Raw genomic sequence first — 16981 nt, 5'->3', positions numbered from 1 at the left:
GTTGCTGCTACTGAAAGAAATGCTGATCCGATAACTCGCCAGAAAGGGCAAAGAAATCTCAGTGTAGGTGGTGATTGTTGAAATGGATGTTTTGACACCACTTTTCATGAAAGACTTCATCTCCTAATATCCTCTATGCCCCACCTCACTTTGTGGAATTGTGGAAAGCGTGTATCACATAGTTTATATGCTCGTTCCTGCACCTCGGGTTTTTTTTTTCTTGTGCTCTTTTTCAAGTATAGAGCTAGCGAGAGAAGACACACAAGAAAACATGCTGTATATTTAATGTAATTTGACACCACTTTAACTGCCAGCACTATGGAATCCTGGGATTTGTAGTTTGGTGAGACAAGCACTCTTTGGAAGAGAAGGCTTAAAGACCTAATAAAAAAATCAACTCCCAGGATTACATCCCATTGAGCAATGGTAGTTAAAATGATGTCAAACTTCATTATTCCTAGATGCACTCCAAGTTTCCTTTAAAGCACAGGAAATCATCTTAAAGCATGCAGGTGGGTTCTTTCTCCTTCTCATAAAGTAATTAAACATAATTAATTTCATTAGATGTTATAATAAGACAGTAAGGAGTTACATTTGATAAGTAAAGGGCAAGATCTAGCAGAATGACAAGAGAGTGATATGCCCTACTAGGTTAGCAGTGCTTTGTGCAATTTTACATGCAATGATCACAATGGTAAAGAGCCATCTACTTGCACAAGAAGGTAATGGATACCTCCTTGTGTTGCTCACACTTACATTCATTGCATGGTGGTATTACACAATGAGATTCAAAATAACAGCTCTAATTGCTAACTAAGGACCCTATGAGGGTTGAAAGTATCATTGTGACAAATTACAAGTAAAAACAGCTTTGTGGAGAGTTTGTAAATTAAAATAAAAACCCAAAATAAAACTGCTTGATAAGACCTCTGGACTTAGAAAAGACTGATAACAGTTGAGCCTACAAAGAAAAACAAGGTAGTGCGGGAAATAAATTGGATGTCAGACTGTGAGTCTATTGGACAGGTCTATGGTTGAGAGCAGATGAGATATGGAGCAGTTGAGACATGAGAGCAACACACAGAGAGAAATTGGAAGGAAAGGAAAGAGTGAAAAACGACCTCCCAAACCCTCTGAAAGTTAATAGGAAGAACAGGGATGGGATTAGGGTTGGGGGAATGCATGCCATTGAGGTTTTCTTTAAAAATCCCCTCAACATCATATGTTGAGGTCTTTCACTTTCCAGAACTATGTTTTTTAGTCCCTGTATAAATTGTTCAGTTACAGATTTGGCAGTCTTCTGGCTTTCTTTGCAGAATAGGAAAAAATTTGAAGGAACATGGTGGAGGGGAAGTATAGCCTTCATTCCTTCCACATTCCTGAAATTGCCTGTACTCTTCAAGCAGTATGAGATCCTTTTTCATGATTGAACATTTGAATGGGAGCACCTTACTTAGAAAATTGACCACAGCATCATACTAAGCTCCTACTTATTTAGATGTCCTGTTCTACCTGATGGAGACTTCATTGGATGGGCAAGAAGAAGAGGTAAGCCCAGATAGCAGGTCCCAGTCAGAGCTAAAAGAAGCAGGAATGCATGAGTTGGGGTGCATACAGAATGTAGAATTAATGCAGTTTGACACCACTTCAACTGAAATGATTCAATGAGATGGACTCATGGGAACTGTAGTTTTACAAGGTCTTTAGCTTCTCTGCCAAAGAGTGCTTATACCTCACTACACTACAACTCCCAGGATTCCATGGCATTGAACCATTATAATCGAAGTAGTGACAAACTGCATTAATACTATGGCGTATATAGATAAACCCTTGGAGCTACATCCCTAGACCATCAGATTGTGAAACTGAGAAGGAGCTGGAAACGGAGCTACTCCCTGTCTTCTAACTTTGCACAGACTTCTTCTTGCACTTAGTCTCTGGAACACTTTGACCACTCATCTTTTTTAGGGACTATTGTGCCTGACTCTGGATTGCTTTGGTTTCTCACATGTTGATTGCTTAAGCTTTGGTGTGTATTCTCCTAGGCACATTCTGACTTTCTTCCAGAAATGGCACGCAATAGTGTTCAAAACAGAAACTATTAAAATAAATAGTTTTTTAAAAAAATAAACACATTATAATATTAACCACAACTGGATATTTTTTAAAAAAAATTACCAATAACATTCTAATATCTACAGAGACCTACAGAGATTATAGGGCACCATCTGGTCAAAGGCTGTGGTATCAATTTCCATGATTGTGATCTAAGAAACTGGAGATGAAGGTTTAGGCTACTCATGAGATTTCTTCATTTTTGTCTGTTTTGACTGATAAGATCTAGGAATTCAGTTGATAGATTTGGTTAATACCTCATTGCAGGAACTAAATATGTCTATCACTTTTAAAAAGGTGTTGGCATGATTCATCTGAAAAGGCATCTTCTGCGTGAGAGCTTGTTAAAATGCATTGATATGGGATGGTAGTGATCAACTGCATGTGTGCCTTGATGAAACAGATTATTTAGACCATGATTCAGTCTGGCTTTAGTCTTGTACAGTGGTTCTCAACCTGTGGGTCCCCAGATGTTTTGGCCTTCAACTCTCAGAAATCCTAACAAAAAAATCTCCCCCCCCCCCCAAAAAAAAATCTCATGAGCCATTCACCTCCACAACACATCAATTTGAGATGGTTTTAAAGCAACTGATTTTAATGTGGATATAAGTGATTTTAATGTTTGTATATATTTATGGTTTTATGTCCTGACATTGAATGTTTGCCATATATATGTTGTGCTCCGCCCTGAGTCTCCTGCAGGGTGAGAAGGGTGGAATCTAAATGTTTTAAATAAATAAATAAAATAATGTCTGTGTTGTTAGAGAGTGAGGGATCCAACTGAGACATGCTCAACTATATTCATTTAACTGGACACACTGTAACAGACATTGACAGTCATAAGTTTTTGGGATGTTCTTGCAGATAGTGTCCTTGCAGTGCATCCAGATAAAGGGAAAAAAACTGGGCATGTCCCTGCTGATCCTTCCTGCTCTCCAATAACATGGAAATGGCTTTGTTGAGAAGTATCTACTGTTTATAAATTGAATTGTGTGGATCTTGGTCACAGCACAATTCGAAGAAATGTCTCAACAATGCCCCAAAAAGTGCCCAAAGAAGTGAATGTGCCATCGTGATTCACTAACAGGAAACCATGCACTTTCGTCACTTTGACATAACCTTCCCTGGAAGAGACCAGAGGAATGCTGGTTCACTCTACAGCTTTCAACATTGTTGATGATGGCATCCCTTCGGGAGCAAAACTGTGGATTGGAGGGAATGGTACTTGTCATATTGCTTTTGTTTCTACCCACAGGAAGTAGGGACAAAGGTTCTGCTCAGCTCCATGGCACTTGTAGTTTGGCATCTTATAGGATCTCATTCTGCTCAAGTCCTTTCTGCCACATGGTTTAAGGTTTATATGAATAGTCATCCAAGGATTTGGGGCACAGTGTTGTCAGTATGGTAATTACTGTCAGCTCTGTTTGTCCATGCAGTCTGACTTAAGAGAAGCTGTGCAAGTGCTAGCCAGGTGCCTACAGACAATAGACTAGATGAGGGTCAACAAAGTGAAACTAAATCTTGACAAGGCAGAGATGATGTGGATAGATGGGAAAGAAGTCCATTAATCAGAGCAGTGATTCCTACTTCGTTCCAGCAAGTGTTTTGCATTTCAGTTCCCAGAAGCAGCAAACAGCTTGGCCAGTGATCAGGAATTCTGAGGTCCAAGACACCTAGAAGAGCAAAGTTTGGGGAACACTGAATTAAGAGTGATGGCCTATTGAATATGAGGTTGTACACTTCTCAAATTCAGAGTCTAGGGTGGTCCCAATGAGAATGACGTTGCCTACTTTTTCCTGGCTTGCCAGTTACAAACTTTCTTGGTTGATCATAGTCTGCCTTCTATGTTCTGATAATCACATACTCTGACTATTCAATACATTTTACCCTCGAATACAGTCTGGATGGAGCTGATACAAAACTATAAGATGAGATAGTTACATGTTGCTGTTGTGTTTTTAATCTCACAATATGTAGTATTCAAATATATACAGGAGCATCCATTTCCATTATTTCCTTCTCCTGTTACTGTTCATATTCCTTGGAAGGAAGCACCAAACAGATTTATTCTGGAAAAAATGGACCATATTGTGAAAATGTGTGTACATATTGTATACATAACTATATTGTACACTGGAGTCCCCAGTGGCGTTATGGGTTAAACCATTGTGCCAGCAGGACTGAAGACCAACAGGTTGCAGGTTCAAATCTGGGGAGAGCACGGATGAGCTCCCTCTGTCAGCTCCAGCTCCCCATGCAGGGACATAAGAGAAGCCTCCCACAAGGATGGTAAAACATCAAAACATCCACGTGTCCTGTGGATGTTTCCTTGCAGACAACCAATTCTCTCATGCCAGAAGCGACTTGCAGTTTCTCAAGTCACTCCTGACATGAAAAAAAATTGTACACCAAGGCAAACCTTGGTTTGTATCAGTGCACACTTAGGCTGGAGCTACAGTCAAGCACATCTCAAACTGCTGGGATATTTCAAAAGCAGCTGAAAAAGAGAGAAGAAGCAAAGGGATAACTGGGACTATTCTTGCAAAAGCAAGGCGGTTGCTAGTTATAAGATTTGTTCCCTTCTCAGCATACCTTTTCAGGAGTACTCTTAAAGTGCCTCAGGGAGTACACTTAAAATGCCATGTGTACTGTAGTGTGGCCTTTGGAAACACCTTTGCAAAAAGGTGAAAGTCTTTAAACAAATATCCAGCCATCCTTCCTTCTTTAGTTCCTACTCCACTTCACAAGGCTGTTGTGGGCTCAGATCCCACTGAGAAGAAAGGATGGACTAGAAATGCAATAGTTAGAGTTTGCTATATTTTTTTAAGTATGTTTAAAAGGTTATTTTTTAACTGTAGTTTACATTTTTGGTAGAAGTGTTACCATTTATAAAGAAAGTAATCCTTTGGGTGAAGAGATTTCTTGTTTTGTTTTGGTGCAATCTGTTTTGGTTTGTTGTCAGTAACCTTGGGAGAAGGGTGTGATAGGGATCAGATAAAGAAGCAAAGGTGTTACTAAGCTACCGGAATGAGTGAATGAATGAATGAATGGAGTTCCAAGGAAGCAAAGTTACCCATAGGGGTTTCCATGGCAAAGTGCCAACTACACCAGTCTTAAGTGGCTGAGGGGAAAAAGGAAAGGGCCTGTACTGTTAGGAATGGTGGGAGTTGGAGTCCAAAACACCCGGAGGGCCCAAGTCTGTCCATGTCTGGTCTACACTGTAGAACAGTTATTCTTAACCTGTGTATCCCCAAGTGTTTTGGCCTGCAACTCCCAGAAATCCCAGCCAGTTTACCAGCTGTTAGGATTTCTGGGAGTTGGAGACCAAAACATCTGGGGACCCATAAGTTGAGAACTACTGCTATAGAATGAATGCAGCTTGACAACACTGTAACCGCTGTGGCTCAATGCTAAGGAATCACAGGATTTGTAGTTTGATGAGGTACCAATATTCTTTCGCAGAGGATTAAAGACCTTGAAAAACTACAACTTCCATGACAGTAGGTCCTGGCAATTCAAACTGTGGTGGTATTGGGGAGAGAGGAGTCCTAGAATTCCAGTGAAGTGGCTTGATGCCATGAAGTCATGGGAGTTGTAGTTTTACTAGGTCTTCAGCCTTCTCTGCCAAAGAGGGCCAGTGTTTCGGCAAGTTACAGCTCCCAGGATGCCCTAGCCTTGAGCCACAGCAGTTAAAGAGGGGTCAAACTGCACGAGAGGAAGTCATAGGGAGGAGGGAGCAAGCTTGTTTTCTGCTGCCCTGGAGACTAGGATGAGGAACAATAGCTTCAAACTACAAGAAAGGAGATTCCATCTGAACATTAGGAAGAAGTTCCTGTGAGAGCTGTTCAGCACTGAACCTCTCTGTCCCGGAGTGTGGTGGAGGCTCCTTCTTTGGAGGCTTTAAAACCAAGGCTGGATGGTCATCTGTCGGGGGTGCTTTGAATGTGATTTTCTTGCTTCTGGGCAGGAGGTTGGACTGGATGGCCCAAAATGTGGCCAAGTCTGACTTCCCAAGGTAGGGGTGCAAATGGCATACAAGTTTTAATTGTATGAATGCTCCCCTGGCCACTGCTGAGACTTGAGGTTTGAGGTTCCAGGCTCAGAAAAGAATCCAGAACTCCCAAGCGACAAACCTGTGACTTCAGGGGAAATGTAACCCCGTCCAGCACAGGTTGTGATCCTACACCCTGTTCGGCCTTTCGGCTGACCAGGAGTACCTCTGACTTGTCTAGATTCAACTTCAAGATGTTTGCCCTCATCCAGATCATCACAGCTGCCAAACACAAGTTCAGAACCTGGACAGCATTCTGAGCAGTAGGTGGAAAGGAGTGATAGAGTTGGACATCATCTCTGTACAGATGGCATCGAATTCCAAAACTCTGGATGATCTCCCTCAGTGGCTTCATGTAGGTGTTAAACAATATGGGGGACAATACTGAACCCTGCGGGACTCCATGGGACTCCATGGGACAATGGCTGCGGGGTTGAGCAGGTGTCTCCCAACAACACCTTCTGGGAGAGACTCTCCAGGAAGAACCGGAGCCACTGCAAAACAGTGCCTCCAAGTCCCATCCCCATGAGGCACTCTAGAAGGATACCATGGTCCCCATTTTGTATGTTTTTCTTAGCATTCTGGCTGACCAATCAAAATGTAGTTTTTATATAAGGATCCCAGTGTGTCTTTCAACAAAATAATGTTTATCTTTCTTTCTGTGTTCAGCAGTGGAACTCTCTGCCCCAGAGTGTGGTGGAGGCTCCTTTTTTGAAGGCTTTTAAACAGAGGCTGGATGGCCATCTGTCAGGGGTGATTTGAATGCTATTTCCCTGCTTCTTGGTAGGGAGTTGGACTGGATGGTCCATGAGCTCAATGGTTCTATGATTCTATGTATATAAAAGCACCCACAATTCTAAGATGATCCTTATTTTTAGAGAAGTTTATATGGGGGAGGGGGAGGCAGGCCTGTAACAAGGATTTCGATCGATTTGGGGGGGGGGGGGCTGAGTTTTTTCAGGGGGGGAGTTTCAGGGGGGGGGGGCTGAGTCTGAGTGAAAGAGGGTCTAGCCTAGCAAACCTTTTGTATCATTATCCCAATGCCCCCATGCATATGGGATATATTGAGTATGGTGATCAGATCATGATATGAATAAACATAACAGTTTAAATAATGCACCAGTAAGGCCTTTTCGCGAACCACCATGAGAATTTCGGGGGGGAGGGGGCTGAAGCCCCTCAAGCCCCCCCCCCCCAGCTACATGCCTGGGGGGGGGAGGAGTATATTTTAGAATTGAAATACAGTAACAACATCTGTAAATAATCAAACCTACAAAAGTTAAACCTGCAGGTGTAGAGGGCTGAATGGACACTTTTATGCTAGCAAAAAAGAAATGTTAAAAGATTAACACAAACATGAAGAATATGTATAATGCATGTATACAGGCAGAATACACACAAGTTAGTCAGTTTATCCAAAAATTATCCACACAACAGTTATCTTTAAATACACCTTGTTTTCGGCCAATGACACTCCACCTGAACATAAGGAAGAACTTGCTGACTGTGAGAGCTGTTCAGCAGTGGAACTCTCTGTCCCAGAGTGTGATGGAGGCTCCTTCTTTGGAGGCTTTTAAACAGAGGCTGGATGGCCATCTGTGGGGAGTGCTTTGAATGCAGTTTTCCTGCTTCTTGGCAGGGGTTGGACTGGATGGCCCATGAGGTATCTTCCAACTCTATGATTCTATGAATTCCAGTTTGGGCACCCTCTCTCACTCTCTCTGCAAATGCAACCGCGCTGGTTTGAAAAGTAGCTGTGAAGTGAAGCCACTCCAGCGCCATGTGAGGCGGCTTCAATGCCAGTGCGGAGCGCCACCTGCCGACAATTCCTGGATCTTCTCCTTTCGAAGAAGAGAGGCCAAGAGGAGGCGCGGAACTTGGGGGTGGGGGGAGGAATCTGTGGGGTTCCTGGAGTTGGAGCTGGAGAGAAGGTTGCCGCGCCTTTAATGGCGCTTTCGAGGCGGGAAGTTCAGCAGGTGTGGCTCACCTGGCTGCCGGAGGAGAAGCACCTGCCCAATGGTCCGCCTCGAGTCGGCTCTTCAAGGCGCTGCAACTCACTTTCCCCACTTCCCACTCGGCGGGACTTCGAAGCGCCCAGATTTGAAGGAGAGGGAAAAGCATTCGTCACGGGTGGTGCAGCTTTCGCCTCCCATTGCTGCTTCTGGGGTCGTTTTCCCTCGAGCCCCGTCTACACTGGCGGTTAGGTAACCAACTCCCCCAAAAGTGGTCAAAGACTGTCCTCAAGGTGCCTCGGTGTTGTGTCATCGCCACCCAAGGAGCACGAAGTGGCTTCAGGATTTCCTATGTCAGTGGTTCTCAGCCAGTGGGTCGGAGCCCCCGGTGGCGCAGTGGGTTAAACCCCTGTGCTGGCAGGACTGAAGACCGACAGGAGAGGCGGATGAGCTCCCTCTATCAGCTCCAGCTCCTCATGCGGGGACATGAGAGAAGCCTCCCACAAGGATGATAAAACATCAAATCATCCAGGCGTCCCCTGGGCAGCGTCCTTGCAGACGGCCAATTCTCTCACACCAGAAGCAACTTGCTCCTGACACGACGACTTTAGCCAGTGGGTCCCCAGACCCCAGGTATTTTGGCTTACAACTCCCAGGAATCCCAGCAAGTTCACCAGATTTCTGGGAGTTGAAGGCCAAAAACATCTGGGGACCCACAGGTTGAGAATCACTGTCCCCTAGGTAATCATTCAAAGAAGCCCTCCACGTGGCGCAGGGTTCTGTGTCATTGCCACCCAAGGAGCTCCAGGACTTCTTAAAAGCACTTTCTGTAATAACAGTTTGAAACTGCATTAAATGCTCTGTGTAGATGGGGGCTGGGGAAAAAAAACACCATCCCTTTCTGCGGGTGTCTTTAATAGACGATGCATCCTCATCCAAGAAATCCCTCATCCTGACAGGCAGAAAATAGCAGGAGCTGGAGCGGCTCCCTATGAGGAGCGGCTTAAAGAGCTGGTCATGTATAGGCTGTAAAATAGAAGGCTGAGAGGAGACATGGTGAGGGCCGTGTATATGTGAGGGGAAGCCATAGGGAGGAGGAACAGGATTGTTTTCTGCAGCCCTGGAGACTTGGACACAGAACATTGGCTTCAGACTACAGGAAAGGAGATTAGATTATACCTGAAAGTTAGGAAGAACTTCCTAACTGTAAGGAGAACTGTCCAGCAGTGGAACTCTCCCGAAATCTGGCGTTAACTCCTTCTTTGGAGGCTTTCAAGCAGAGGCTGGATGGCCATCTGTCGGGGTGCTTTGAAGGTGATTTTCTTGCTTCATGCTCGGTGTAGATGGAGGCTGGGAAAAAACACTATCCCTTTCCTCAGATGTCTTTGATAAACGATGTATCCTCATCCAAGAAACCCTTCATCTTGACAGGCAGAAAATAGGAGGGTGCAGAGTTGGAGCGGCTCCCTATGAGGAGCGGCTTAAGGAACTAGGCGTGTTTAGCCTGCAGAAGAAAAGGCTGAGAGAAGACATGATGATGAGGGCGGTGGACCAAGATGTGAAGGGAAGCTCAAAGCAAATAATGTGGAGTTTTATTCAGCTGCGTCGAAAAGGCCTGTAAGAATCATAGAATCATAGAGTTGGAAGAGACCTCATGGGCTATCCAGTCCAGTCCCCTTGCCAAGAAGCAGGAAAATTGCATTCAAATCACCCCCGACATGATTCAGCTGTTCTTCAGTGGAACTCTCTGCCCCAGAGTGTGATGGAGGCTCCTTCTTTGGATGCTTTTAAACAGAGGCTGGATGGCCATCTGTCCGGGTGCTTTGAAGGTGATTTTCCTGCTTCGTGCTTGGTGTAAATGGAGGCTGGGAGCAAAACACTCTCCCTTTCCTCAGATGTCTTTAATAGACGATGCATCCTCATCCAAGAAACTCCACCAGTGGAGTGTGATGGAGGCTCCTTCTTTGGAGGCTTTTAACAGAGGCTGGATGGCCATCTGTTGGGGGTGCTTTGAAGGCGATTTTCCTCCTTCATGCTCGGTGTACATGGAGGCTGGGAGAAAAACACTCTCCCTTTCCTCAGATGTCTTTAATAGACAATGCATCCTCATCCAAGAAACTCCAGCAGTGGAGTGTGATGGAGGCACCTTCTTTGGAGGCTCTTAAACAGAGGCTGGATGGCCATCTGTTGGGGGTGCTTTGAAGGCGATTTTCCTGCTTCTTGGCAGAATGGGGTTGGACTGGATGGCCAATTCTATGATTCGGGATTGTTTAGAAAGAGGCACCAAACAGAGTTTGAAGGCGAGGAGGGTCCTTCAGCTGGAAGGCTCCTGAAGGGAAGGAAGCCCCTTCTGCCCAATTCTCTCTCAGGCCAGGCTTTTCTCCCTCCTGGCCTTCACTGAGTCGTCGCCTTCCTCTCCCTCCCCTCCGGAACAATAGCCATTATCTGAAATAACAGTTCAATGTCACAGATAACAGGCCTCGGAGACGAATTAATCATCATCTTTTGTCACTTTCGCCCCCGGCCCCTCGTGACCCCCTCGCCGCCTCCCTCCCTCCTTCCCCTCCATAAAAGGGGAATTACATTTGCACTTGGAAAGAAGTTGAGGAGAAACGGGAAAGAGAGAGAGAGAGAGGAAAACACATTTAAGAAGTCCTAGTAACTACATCTCTCCCGCCAAAATGTCTATCTAGAAAAGCAACGAGGAACTCGTTCTTGTGACGTTCCATGGCCTGTGTGGGAGCCATCCTAGAAATTCGTTGAAGCCCTTCCACACAGCCCTATAACCCAGAATATCGAGGCAGAAAATCCCTCAATATTTGCTTATCTGAGTCCGCACTGCCATATATTCCAGTTCAAAGCAGAAAAAGTGGGATTTTTGTTCAGCTGTGCCTTTATTTGGAGCCTATTGTGAGAGGAATCCGAGGCAAAAACTGGAGGTTTCAGGTGCAACTTCCTCCCTTGGATTCCTCTGTTTTTTTTGTTTCCCACGGGAGGAGGATTCATTTAAATCGACATTTCTTCTTCCCCCCCTCAGAAGATTGGCTTCCCATGTTTACGTGGGAATTCAAGTTCCCTCCTCCAAACATTGGAGCTGTTTACTAGTGTGCACACATTTCCTTCCTGCATTTCATTCAAGTCGCACCTGACAACATGGAAGAAGCGTCAAAGCAAAACAAAACAAAAGTGATGAGGTTATTTTTGGATTTGAAAAACTCCAAATTCCTATTAAAAGTTGCGTACATTTTGGAAAATGAAAGAAGTGTGTATGACTCTGTTTTGCAGGCCTGTGATATATAGTTTCGAGGTTGTTTAAAGACCTCTAGTGCAGGCCTGGGCTAACTTGAGCCCTCTCTTTAGGTGCTTTGGACTTCAACTCCTATCATTCCTAACAGCCTCAGGCCTTTTCTTTTCCCGAGGCTGTTAGGAATGGTAGGAGTTGAAGTCCAAAGTACCTGGAGGACCCAAGTTAGCCCATGCCTGTCCTAGAGTCCCGAAATGTGAAGTGTATTGACTCCAGTTCAGCCTCAAGGTAGTGAGAGTGGAGTTAATGTCCTTCACCGTTACTTGTCGTCTCCCCAGAGTTGCCTTCGGTTTTAAGAAATGGGACGAGACTAAATTCAGGAGAGTGGAGTGGGGAAGGAAGGAATTGAAGGAAAGGAAGGGAAGGATGGCAAGGAGGGAGGAAGAAAGGGAAGGAAGGAAGGAAGGAAGGAAGGAAGGAAGGAAGGAAGGAAAAGAAGAAGGAGGGATGGGAAAGAAAAGAAGGAGGAAAGGAAGAGGGAAGGGAGGGATTGAAGGAAGGAAGGGAAGGGAGGAAAGAAGAAAAGAAGGAAAGGAAGGAAAGGATTGAAGGGAAGGAAGGAAAAGAAGAAAAGGGAAGGGAAAGAAAAGGAGGAAGGGAAGAGGGAAGGGAGGGATTGAAGGAAGGGATGGAAGGAAAGGATTGAAGGGAAGGAAAAGAAGAAAAGGAGGGAAGAGAAAGGAGGGATTGAAGGAAGGAAAGGAAGGGAGGGGAGGAAAGAAGAAAAGAAATGGAAGGAAAGGATTGAAGGGAAGGAAAAGAAGAAAAGGAGGGAAAGGAAAGTAAAGAAGGAGGAAGGGAAGAGGGAAGGGAAGGATTGAAGGAAGGAAAGGAAGGAAAGGAAGGGTAGGGAGGAAAGAAGAAAAGAAGGAAGGGAAGGAAGGAAGGAAGGAAAAGAAGGAGGGGAGAGAAAGAAAAGGAAGGAAGGAATGGAAGGAAAGAAAGAAGGAAGGGAGGGATTGAAGGAAGAAAAGAAGGAAAGGAAGGGAAAGAAGGAGAGAAGGCAAAGAAAAGAAGGACGAAGGGAAGAAGGAAGGGAAGGAGGGAGGGAGAAAGGAAGGGAAGGAAAGAAAGAAAGAAGAAAGCCAGGAAAGGAATGAAGGAAAGTAAATGAAGGAATGGATTGAAGGAAGGGAAAGAAGAGAAGGAGGGATGGGAAAGAAATGAAGAAGGGAAGTGGGAGGAGGGAAGAGAAGGAAGGGAGCTAAGCCTGGCAAAAACAACGAAAACCCGTTGGCCACGTGTGCAAATTGGGTCTGTGTCCCTGTCAGTGTGGGCGTGAAAGGAGTCCCAAGCGGGGTCCAGCTTGGAGCGAACGCGCTCGCCATTTCGGCTCAATAGACTTCGTTATATTCGTGGCTCCCCTTCTTCACAAGGCGTATACAAAGCCGGCTTGGATGGAGGGCGACCCGCTTAAACTTGTTGCCTTTCCCCAAGCAAAGAAACACCGCGACTTTTTTTGGAAAACCCACCACGGCGTGCGGGCGGGCTCTCTGGAAGCCTCGCCTCGTGTCCCGATGGCGACCGAGGCCGCTTTGTAAAACCAATCAAGGGCCGGCGGCGCAGCCTGGAGTTACAACTCTCCTTAAATAAACACATCCAGAAGGGGGGAAAAGAGAGAGAGAGAGAGAGCGGGGTTGCGCCTTCTGGACGCGCTGCCTCGCAATGAGGGGGCGATGGGGGTCTCATCCTCGGAAGGAGAGGAAAAGAAGAAGGAAGGGAAGGGAAGAGGGAAGGGAGGGATTGAAGGAAGGGAAGAAAGGGAGGGAGACGCGGGCCTTCGCCGGGCCTGAAGGGTGGCCTCGGTCACCCGCCTGCCCGGCCGGGACTTCTGCCTGGGCGACCTTCTTGTGACCTCTCTCGCCAAGGGAGGCTGCTGTCACTTTAAAAGCGGGCTGAAAGAGGAGCCTCTGTCTGGCTTCCGATCGCTTCTGGGGGGGGGGGGGGGGAGGAGGGGAAAGAGGGGGGTGAAGGGGGGGAGAGACCTCTCCTTGAGCTCCCTCTCTTTCAGTTCCCCCCTCCCTCCATTCCTCCTCCTCCTCTCTTGTATGGCTGGCCGGTTCTCTCCTTCTCATTAAAGAGACAGTTCATGAAACGCAAATGAAGGGGTCAGAAAGGAAGGGGCTTGTGTGTGTGTGTCTGAGAGAGAGAGAGCTCTTCCCCTTGCGCTGGGGAGAGGTGTGCCTAGGGCAGGTCCCCCTCCTCTCTCTCTCTCTCTCTCAGACACCCTCCCTCCCTCCTTGCCAACCCCTTTCTGCCTCCCCGGCGATCAAGCGGCGGCGAAGAAGAAGTGAAAAGGATAAGGAAGTTATTGCGCTCCCGCCGGCAGCTCCTTTCTCCCTCCTTCCCTCCCTCCTTGCCTGCCTCCCTTTCTGGGCGCATCCCACTCTGGGCTCCCAGGCAGGCACACCAACACACACACACTCACACAGCCCTTGAAGCCCGCCAGAGGGCAAGGCAGGCGATCGGCATGAATTAACCCGCCCGCTCCGAATCCAGGGGGACAATTAAAGCCATCGCGGAGGCGCCTCTTCTCCTCCTCCTCCTTGCTCCTCTTTCCTCCTCTTCCTCTTGACGGGACCCCCTCCCCTCCTCCTCCTACTCCCCCCCCCCCCCCCCGCGAAGACCCTGAGAAGTTTTCCGGCGGCGAGAAGAAAAGTTCAAGGGGGTGAACTCTCTCTCTCCTCCTCCTCCGACCCCCACACCGGCCTCCTCCTCCTCCGCCGCCGCCGCTCCAGCCAATGCCGAGGAAGGCGACCGGGCGCTCCGGGAAGCAGAGCCTGAGGAAGAGCCCTCGCGGCGGAGAAGCCCTTGCCCGCGGTGCGTGTGTTTGGTCCGCCTCCCTTGTGAGTCCGTCTGGGGTGTGTGGGGAGGGCAGGGCAGGGCAGGGGGTGAATGGCGAGGCGGAGCCGGGGGAAGAAGGAAGGAAGGAGGCGAGGAAGGAAGGAATCCCCTCGCTGGTGGCCAGCGCTGGACGGCCTTTCGGAGATTGAGCCTGGGCAGGCTTCCTAGGGAACCGGGTTGGGGGACAAGGTAAGACGAGCCTCACTCAGAATCAGGACTAACTCCCCATGCGCTTCCTTGTGGCAGGGCCACTCTCCCCACCTTCCTCGCCCCTTCCCTCCCTCTTTACTTGGACTCCTTCTCCAATCTACAGTCTCTTTGGGAGAGTTTCCTTCCAAGGGGGGCAACCCAAGCAAGCCGAAGCGCCGGCCTCTTCTCTCTTTCTCTCCCCTTCTGTCTCTCTGCCTTCCTAAGAGACTGGAGAAGGAGCCCAAGCAAAGAGAGAGGGAAGGGCCACTCTCCCCTCCTTCCTCGCCCCTTCCCTCCCTCTTTGCTTGGACCCCTTTTCCAGCCTCTTTGGTAGACTTCCCTTCCAAGGGGGGCAACCCAAAGCAACCGAAGCGCCGGCCTTTTCTCTCTCTCTCCCTCTCCTTCTGTCTCTCTGCCTACTGAAGAGGCTGGAGATTGCAGAAGGATCCCAAGCAAAGAGAGAGGGAAGAGGCACTCTCCCCTTCTTCCTCGCCCCTTCCCTCCCTCTTTTGGTAAACTTCCCTTCCAAGGGGGACACCCAAAGCAAGCCGGCCTTTCCGCTTTCTCCTTCCGCCTCTGGCGGCTCGTGACTGGAACCTCCCGGGGTCTCTCTCTCTCTCTCGAGGGGGAAAAAGGCAGCAGAGGAGGAGGAGAGGGAAGAGGAGGCGAGCCTGTCCCAGGGAAGGAAAGGGTCAATCCCTTTCCTCGAGGAGGGTGACATGCTTCTGTAAGGCAGAGGCAGGCTTTGGGGATCCCCGGTTAGGACAACACTTATGAAAACCCCCCTTTTAAAAAGAAACATTCAGAATAAATGATCTCATTCTGTGTATATAGACAAGATTGACGTTTCGCTTTGGGTATAGATAAATATTTGAGGCGGAAGGGAAGGAGGCTCGCCGTTCCTGTCTCGATAGAATCCGCGATCCTTTGGTGTGGAAAGAGCATTCAAGTGATTTTTCTGGCTCTCCTCCGTCTTAAAATAAAACTTCTCCATGGGGGTTCGACCCATCCAATAATGTCAACCTGTGCCATCTGAACGGGGGACAGAAAAAGGAAGAGACCTTAAGTTTTTACAACTTTTCCACGCCGAAAGCGCATGGAAAGGTTCAAAGACATGGATTGAAGGTGAAGAAAGGGGGGGGGGAGTGTCGACTTCCAACTCCGGATTTGAACTTTACACCCTAGTTGTCGGGATGATCATTGGAGTCGAAAGGAAAGCAACACGAAAACGAATTACGGAAGGGAAGTTCGGTCTGGACCCGGGAACGGCGTTGGCCTCCCCATCCCCTCCTCTCCACGTGTCTCTCTCCTTTCCTTCTCCTCCCCCTCCCTCTTTCCTTGCACTTCTTGCAGTTCCCTGGGTTTGTTGTGCCTTCCGAATTTCGCCTTGAAATTGGGAAGAGTTTGGATCTGATCACAAAGGGGCGAGGAGAGAAGGTGGGAAAAGAGACACCGGGGCAAACGGGGCTGTGCGTCTCCTTAGGCCGGATTCCTCGCCTCCTGCTTTCCTCCTCCTCCTCTTCCTTGCGATTCAGGAAAGGGAGGAAGAGAGAGAGAGAGAGAAGGAAGGGGAGAGGTCAGTCTCCTTGGATCGGCTTTCTCCCTGGGTCCCTTCACCCTTCATCCCCAAGGAACGGGATGCGCCAGGAAGGAACCTGGGCTTGAAAGCTCAGCCAAAAAAGGGAGGGTTTTCCCCCACTTTTCCCTTCTTTTCTTCCGGATGAGACAGTCGGGACCTCAGATGGTGAGGTGAGGTTAGTGGGGTCAAGGCCGAGGAGAGAGGAAGGCCGTTTTGGGTTACCAAAGCGCAACAGGCAGCTTGGCGATGGAGGAGAGAGAAGTTGGGCACAAGGAAGGAGGTTTCAGAGCTACTTGGCGACATGGCTTCACTCCCTTCTTCTCCACCAGTCTCTGCGGGAAAACCCTTCCCATGCATTTTTTAAAAAAATCAGTGGTGATGGCATTTTGTTGTTTGGAGAGCCTGCTGGGGAACACAACACACCAGAGGCATTTCCGTGGCTCTCCTTGCCTCCTGCCCTCTGCTTTGTCCCTTTGCAGTTTGCGAGAGTTAATGGTCTAAAACGCCTCCCGAGTTGATTGCTTGGACTGCTTTAGGGCTATGGAAATGTGCCACCCCATTTTTACCTTCAACATTCAGATAGATCTAGATAAAGTCGGTTTTTTCTCACTGGGTTCTTTAAAATACTGGACTGAGGTTGGTAGAAAAGATTGCTTAGTCTTTGATAGGACATTTCCTTTAGGTTTTCATTAACCAAACTGATCAACAATGCCAGGCTTTTCAAGATGTTGGGTTAGAGGCCAAAACAGTTCAGAGGCTGGACATGCCTTCCAGTGCTTTCTTTGCATAGTGACCCCCTTTCTCTCCTTTTCACACAAATTTGTTTTTATTTGAGATTCAGCAAATGGTTAACACACTTTCCAGGCAAAGACACCAAAACAGAGACGTTTTCAAAACACACATTTTTGGCCATGCTTGACGGAATCCTCCAGCTAGGCCTGTAGGCA

At 47.6% G+C, this 16981-nt stretch overlaps 1 protein-coding gene across 13 annotated transcripts in view; it reads left to right on the top strand.

The window, feature by feature from the left end:
• MECOM (MDS1 and EVI1 complex locus) overlaps positions 1-16981 on the top strand; it is a 558130-nt gene that overhangs the window by 463285 nt on the left and 77864 nt on the right. Inside the window, exon 1 of one of the 13 annotated variants that reach the window (XM_060767556.2) lies at positions 13442-14268. The exons of 9 other annotated variants lie outside the window; for them this stretch is intronic. In XM_060767556.2, the coding sequence (XP_060623539.1) occupies positions 14164-14268 (105 nt within the window). In that variant the 5' untranslated portion in view covers positions 13442-14163. Of the gene's footprint in view, positions 1-13441; positions 14269-14342; positions 14456-16183; positions 16205-16981 lie in introns of those variants that run through there. 3 more of the 13 variants (XM_060767557.2, XM_060767559.2, XM_060767560.2) reach the window with 3 other exon arrangements.

The sequence above is a fragment of the Anolis sagrei genome, chromosome 3 (genome assembly GCF_037176765.1).
Source record: "Anolis sagrei isolate rAnoSag1 chromosome 3, rAnoSag1.mat, whole genome shotgun sequence".
Lineage (NCBI taxonomy): Eukaryota > Metazoa > Chordata > Lepidosauria > Squamata > Dactyloidae > Anolis > Anolis sagrei.
Note: the sequence above shows the minus strand (reverse complement) of the source record. Positions and strands in the feature narration are given on the sequence as shown.